Below are 7,708 nucleotides of genomic sequence, written 5' to 3'. Positions count from 1 at the left end.
CTTCATTTATAGTTAAAATGACGCCTAAATCAAATGAGAACCTTATACTTTGTGAGACGATAACCAAGAAAATCATAACTTTCATTTTTATCTCAAATCAACCGTCTTTCCTCTTGCTTTCACCGTTGTGATTTTGACTATCAACAACCTTTTCCTGCCTTCAACATACAAACACCTTCGCGGTCTCTAATCCCCATCACCATGATCGTTACACTTCTCAGGTCTCCATCTGGATCTCACCCCTGTTATCACTATCGAACTCCACTTTGACCGATCTTTATCGTCGCAGCTCAAAAGTACCAGAAGGTCTCAGGTTCAAATTCAAGGAAGAATAAAAATCCCCTTGTGACCATGGAGGTTCAAATGCGGTGACTCCGGACTATCTGCAAAGCAGGTGGTCGATCTGGGATTAGTCGGCTCATATAACGGATTGGATATCCAGGTTAATCAAAAAAAAAAAAAAACTTTCGCCACCAATTGTTTCTTCATCACCCATCCTCCCTATTGTCATCTGTCACCATCGGGTTTCATTGTTGCTCCTCTCTTCTCCTTTCTTTCTCTCTCGTTCTTTGCTTGCCACAACCTTCCTCTGTTACCTCTTTACCACTGTCTTCTACTTCCCTTCCCATTTCGGTCATAACCCAAAGCAACCACCAATTACTAGAAATTACAAAAATATTTTTAGAATTGTTATATATTTTTAATTTTTGGTTGACTAATGGGGTGTTTGGGATTGCTTATCGAAAGTGTTTTTTAACTTATTTCAGTCTGGCACCGGAGATAAGCAGTTTTGTAGTGTTTGGGTAAGGAAAAAAAATGCTTATACCGGTGCCAAACCGGTAATAAGCAGTTTTTGATAAGTTGATCATTTTTAACTTATGAAAATCAACTTATTACCAGTTTACAATTTTAACCCTGTGTAACACCCTTTCATCAAATATCTCTCAAAATTGGATCGATATCCTATCATCTCCTGTAACAAAGAGATATCCAACAGATTCAGATATCCATCTTCTCCAGAACCATCTTCACGAACAGGAACCATCTTCACGACCAGATCGTTCCTCTTCTCCAGAACCATCTTCACGAACAGATCGTTCGTTCCTCTTCTCCAGAACCATCTTCATGAACAGATTGATAGAACCATCTTCACGAACATGCTCCAGAACCATCTTCACGAACAGAACCTAGATCGATATCAACAGAAACATCATCGTCTACCCGAACCCACAACAGATACGATATTGTGTATGGCTTTGATTTCCCTCCTGTTATCTAATGTTTTCTTCCTGAAATTGTTGTGGATTCCCAGCTTATTTTTGCTTTCTTTATAAATTTGTTTACTTCAATTTGGGTGGATTTGTTCCTATCAGTTTTGCCCCTTTTTATTCTGTTTTCTTTCATAAGATTTTTGCCAAAGAGACAATAGAGAACATGCATCATTTATATATATATTTCTGCCTTCAAAAAGAATAGCAGCAGCATCAAAACAGTGCAATACTATATATATATATATATATATATATATATATATATATAATATTAATTGTCGTTAACCCTTGTGATAGGGTCAAATATTATCTGGAAAAAAGATGGTATATACATTTGCATCAACTAGAACTGCAGAAGTGGGTTACTGAGCATAGCTTAAGAGTTAAAACCAAGGGATTGTTTGTTAAGGACCTAATGGAAATCAAAGCTTATTCGGTAAACTATACATGACTATTTGGTAAAGGGTTAATGAGAAAGAAAGTGGTTTATTCATAAAGCTTCTAGGGAAATAGCCCAACTAATAACCAAAGAAATTATAGATAAAAAAAACTTGGTGGTTCATTAATGAGTGTTAAAAAATTCAGTCATATAGTCTTGTTACAGCTACTGATTTTGGTTTTGGAGTCAAAATTCCTTGTTACTTTAATCCCTTAATAGTGAAATTACATTGGATGGCCTGAACCCACTTTATAACCCCCCTAGGAATTTGTTACTTTCCTGCCATAGTTTAGTGAAGTTATAATTGTGCTTAATTTGGTTCCACTTGTTTGGGTTCTGGTGAAGTATGTACGTTTGCCTTTATATATTGCACTTTTGTTATATATGCTGTTATTAACGAACAATATATGTTTTCGTACCATTTGAAACGAATAACAATAGTTTGTTTATTTTTCATAACAGATAAGTATTATGTTGTTGATGCTGGATATCCAAATACTAAAGGTTATCTTGCCCCATACAAAGGAACAAATATTCGTTATCACATACTTGATTTCCGTCGCGGACAAACTGCAGCAACACGTGCTCCCAAAGGAGCAAAAGAGACATTTAATTATTATCACTCATCACTAAGGAATGTTGTTGAACGAACTTTTGGAGTATGGAAAGCTAGGTGGCAAATACTAAAAGATATGCATGCCAATTACACCTATGAGACACAAGTAAATATTGTGCTAGCGTCGATGGCAATTCACAATTATGTTAGAATGAACGGAAGTTTTGACGAAGCATTTGACATGGCTCAACAAGAATCATACAACCCTCATATTGATATTGATGATGAAGGATGTGGTAGCAACAATGAAGCACATGAAAACACAAGTTTTCGTCGTAGGAGTGACGATCTATATATGAGTGTTGTAAGAGATATGATTGCAGGAGATCTAATAGGTAGATCCAGATGAATATTTATTATAAATGATGATCTATTTTTTGTTATTGATATTTTGGTTATAAAAGTTTGACATTTTTTGTTATTGATATTTTGGTTATAAATCTATTATTTTCATCATAAATTATTAATGGTATTGGTATAAATGTTTGTTAATTATTCTTATTGCTACAAATTATTAATCTTATTGATATAAATTTTTGTGATAGATATTATTATAAATAATAAAAAATAAATTTTTATATCGTTAAAAAATCAAATAAGTTAATAAGCAATCCCAAACACTCTCATAAGTCAATGATATGGAAGACTGTCCTTTTTGGTCATTTTACAGATATAAACAAAATTTGCCAAACACTAAAAAACAACTTATCAGCTTATTGCAGTTTGGTACCGCTATAAGCTAATCCAAACACTTTTTACAAAACTCCGGTTTGATACCACATAAGTTAATAAGTATTTTTACAAAAAAACATAAGTTATTTTAAATAAGCAATCCCAAACACCCCCTAAATCTATTGAATGATGATAATAAATAATAATAAAACAATAATTATTTATTTATTAAATAAATGAATTATATGACAATAATGATTCAATATAATTAATTAATAATTTACAATTACTATTAATTAGTAGTTCATAATTAATTACAACTAAAAATAATTAAAGATATAATTAGATAGAGTGACAAAAAACATTCCTTCTAGAGCTTAATGTAAGGGGTTGTTTACCAAAAATTTTATTGAGTCCTATATAGATAAATTTGTCTGTCCGGATAAATGAGTGTTGTTGTTTATTTTTTTTATCTGAACCAACAGTCTGAATAACATAAATGAATGATTTAACCCCCAATATTAATTATTTGAACATCAAAACAAAAAAAATCATAAAAAGGTTGATGATGAGGTGTTTCATTTGAGAAGGAGGCGATGCTTTAAATAATGGGTAGAGGTGTCATTTTTGTGGCTGAAAGGGGACAACACACCATTTCTATCTGTGCGATTAAGCCATGTTCTGTGCGAATAAGCCGTAAGTAAACAACCCAAATGAGCTGTGCGAATAAGCTAGATAGACTAATAAGCCTAATTAAGCCGCAAGTAAACAACCCCTAAATGACGTTTCAATAAGTTAGTTTATATATAGTTATTCAAATAAGATCTTTAAAATAATCTTAATAAATAATTTAGTTTATAATTATCAAATATCGATATAAAGACAAAAATATCATATAAAGCAATATCGATAATAAAAATAATCATAAATAAAACAAAATAAGCATAGGACATGAATAAGTCACGGACAATATCTAATAAAAGGAAGACTTTTGTTTTAAGTCGTCGTACACATTATTGTTATCCCTTTCATTCTTTCAACGTCCACATCATCCTCTAGACAAAATAAATTTAAGTTCAATATTTAAATTATACCTAATTATTTAAAAATATTGTTTGCTAATAACAACTTGGAAAATATTAGGTTTGAACCACTAGAAAATGGTCGAATTTAGTAGGGTTTTTTATAAGAAAATTAATTATTTGATTAATTATTATATTTTAAAACAATATTAGTCTCATTAAATAATTTCAGAGCAATGTTCACTTTTGGTCCTTCACGTTTGTAATTTATAATGATATCGTTTGTCAAATGTTTGAGGTTCTCTTTTTAACTATTGTTAATTTTTTTTGTTAAGTTCAGTGAAATAAAAAATATTTTAGTTATTTTCATTATTTTTTTATTTTATATTAAAATAAAAAAACATTTGATGTTAAATATATATATATATATATATATATATTAATATATATATTTGGGAGAGATGGGGATAAGAAAAAGTTGGTGAATATGTATGTGTTTCCTGGGATTCGAAGAAGAAACTGTTTATGTGGTTTTTGTATGAATATTTGTGGCTATTAAAGTTATCATCTACCTGTGAATTCAAGGTGAGTTTTACTTCGAAAATATATTTGATGTGTTTTTGGGTGAAAAAACCATAGGATTTCATATATGATGCTTTAATATGATTATATGAAATTTATTAGTATAAATTTTGGGTTTTTATATGATTCTATCATCTGATTGTAATAAGGGTGACAAAATAAGAAGATGTGTATTTTTGAGAATAAGAGTGTCATAATCAAGAGTTGGGTATATTGTTGTAATAACGGTGACATAACTAGGAGATGAGTATACTAGGATAAAGATGGTATAATCAAATATTGGATATGATGATGTTTTGATCATGGGATTTTTCGATATCGCATTTGTATGTTGCGATGAGTGAAATTTATCGCATTTGAACGATGGGTAAAAGTTCTTGATCCAATCATAGTATCAACTAAATACAAGAAGTGGAGAAGGAAACACAAAACGTTATGTAACATTATATATTTAATGCCGTTTGGTTTTATGATCCAGATAATAACAAAAGACGGAAACTTTTGCTTATGACATCATGTTTAAGAGTCTTGTACATTTTTTCTAGGCTTGTTTTGTTTTGATTCATATATAAATTTGGTATGTAATGATTTGGATTTGAATTTGAATTTGGTATGTTTATGATTACTTTTGATGGGTTTTTTTTTGTTTTATTTTGGTTATCGAAGAAACCAGCCGAACGAAGTGCGCGAGTCTGCTGTTAGGTGAGAGACTGAGAGTTAAAAAAAGATGAGCTTTAATGAAATATAATAAGAAAAAGAGTAGAAAAGAGTAAAAATCCAAACTCACCCTTTTTAGATAAATTTCCTAATCTAACAGATGTTAGTCAGGGGGATCAAAAGTGAAACAAAAACGACCGAAAGAGTAATTAGTTGTATATAAAAACCAGACTTAAGACATTCGATAGTGCTCAAAAATGGAATTTAGTGGGAGTATTATTCTACTTGTAATAATAACAATAAATAATTGAATTGATGGATGTTGACATGAAGTACTAAAAAAACCGACCACAAAGATTCAAATGTGGTGACTTCAGGCTATCTGCAAAGCAGATGATCGTCATGAGACTAGTCGGCTTGCATAACGGGGTTAGATATCCTGGAAATTGTTGAGAAATCATTTAATTAATTGACATTTAATGGATAAAAACCATGATATTAAAACATATTATATAAGTTAAGAAATTGATATTTATATGTTACAATTGAATTCTTTCCAAACTCCGTGAGACCATGAGAGAGGCCAATTATTTTTACATGTTCAAATATAAGAAACAAACAATACAATTACTTCACTTTGACCCATCATCACTTTACATCTAGTTTTATACACACTTAAGATTGATTAATGCGGCGAAAGAGCACCATAAGTTTGCCCTCGAGAAGCCGGCCCCGGTGCCGGTGCCGTTGCCGGAGCAGTGGATTGAAGATCGGAGGACTCCAATGTATAACGTTTGGGGCAATTTACAGTGAGATATTTTGCATAGGGGCAATAAAGAGGAGGAGTCGAGTAGAATTTACGACAATCGGCCGGCGATCTCTGATTCGGAAGATCGATAATGCAGTTCATCTTCATATCAAGGACTCCAGTCTTGATCAGCTTCCGACACTGTGGGCCAACCTCGGTGAAATAATTGTATGAAAGGGTGAAATTCGATAGCTTCGGAAGGCTGCACACCGCCTCCGGTACTATGCCGGAGAACTTATTATGAGCCAAGTTCAGGAGCTCCATTTTCTCTAAGCACTGAAATGAGGATGGGATTGGGCCGGTTAAGCTGTTACCGCCGACGTCAAAGACGGTGGCTTTCCTCAATAATCCGATCTCATAGGGTAAGCATCCGGTTAACTGGTTGTTTAAGAAAAGAACTTCGAGTAGGGTATTGGAAGCATTACCGATGGTCCGAGGGATTTCTCCGATGAATTTGTTGTTAGCTAGGGTTAGGTAGAGCGCCGGAGTGGAGCCAAGGGTGGCGGGCAGTGTTTGTATGAATCTGTTGTTGTTGATGAAGAGCAAATCGACGTCGAGTTGAAAGACTTGTGGAGGAACTTTGCCGTAAAAATTGTTGTACCGGAGGTCGAGGAATACTAACTTGGTGGCACCGAGGACGGCGTTGGGGAAGCTGCCGGAAAGTTTGTTGTTACTGAGGTCGAGCTCGTACAAGTATTGGAGTTGGCTGATATTTTTGGGGATGGTGCCCAGGAAGCCGTTGGAGTTTGCATGGAAGAAGGCGATGTCTTTCAGACCTAGAATCAACTCGGAGAGGGTTAGGTGTGGGCCGGAGAAGTTATAGCCGTTGAAATTGACGCCGGCGACGGTCTTCATTTTGACATTCGGTACGATGTCGCAAATGAAGCCTTTGTAGTCTTGGCAAATCCTTTTGCCCTTCCATGTTTTTGTAATTCCTTTGGGGTCCGATTTCACTTTGCGTTTGAAGGTCTGGATTACGTTGAAGGCTGCTGCCAGTAGCGAGCTCTCGAAACCACCACTTGCTGGTGGTAGCGGTTTTGGTGGTGGTGGTGGTGGTGACGGTCTTGGTGAAGGTGGTGGTGATGACAGTTTTGGTGAAGGTGGTGGTGGTGACGGTGACGGTGGTGGTGGTGGTGGTGGTGGTGACGGTGACGGTGGTGGAGGTGGTGGTGGTGGTGGTGATGGTGGTGGTGGGCATGGTGGAGGTGGTGGAGGGGGACAATCTTGATATTCCGGCGGTGGCGATGGAGGGTCAGCACCACCACCGATGATGATCTGGAGTGCTTCTCTATGAATAAGTTGGCCATTGATAGCAAAGAAATGGGTGATGCAAATGAAGAGTAGAAATGTACGACAACCGCCGACCATCGCTGCTCAGTCGACTCAGGAGACGGTTTTGTTATAAATAATATAGATATAAGAGTCTGGTCCGCACCAGCTTTAATATTAGTCTCATAATAATTATTATAAACTATTTTTAAATTAATAAAAAATATTATATTTATATATAATAATATAAAATATGGGGTAGGGCCTTGTCTGATATGGGCAAAAGAATCTTTTGAAAAGGTTGCGATATGCATTATTTCACATGTGAATAGCGGGTGTCTTTATTGCAAGGGCATTCGTGTTTTGTTTTCT

The 7,708-nt window shown here is 34.6% G+C and overlaps 2 protein-coding genes across 2 annotated transcripts; one reads left to right on the top strand and one right to left on the bottom strand.

Moving 5' to 3' along the window:
• The first annotated feature begins 990 nt into the window (after nt 1-990).
• On the top strand, nt 991-2,690 carry LOC112517417. Its single transcript, XM_025124846.1, has 2 exons — nt 991-1,248; nt 2,173-2,690. Exons 1-2 carry the CDS (start codon nt 1,158-1,160, stop codon nt 2,673-2,675), a joined length of 594 nt encoding a protein of 197 aa, XP_024980614.1. The 5' UTR covers nt 991-1,157; the 3' UTR covers nt 2,676-2,690.
• A 3,051-nt stretch (nt 2,691-5,741) lies between these two features.
• On the bottom strand, nt 5,742-7,435 carry LOC112516296 (uncharacterized protein At4g06744-like). Its single transcript, XM_025123313.1, has one exon. The coding sequence runs from the start codon at nt 7,433-7,435 to the stop codon at nt 5,945-5,947; it is 1,491 nt and encodes a 496-aa protein (XP_024979081.1). The 3' UTR covers nt 5,742-5,944.
• Nucleotides 7,436-7,708: the final 273 nt, after the last annotated feature.

Source organism: Cynara cardunculus, assembly GCF_001531365.2.
Source record: "Cynara cardunculus var. scolymus isolate 2C chromosome LG 8, CcrdV1, whole genome shotgun sequence".
NCBI lineage: Eukaryota > Viridiplantae > Streptophyta > Magnoliopsida > Asterales > Asteraceae > Cynara > Cynara cardunculus.
This window is presented reverse-complemented; position numbering and strand designations above follow the sequence as displayed.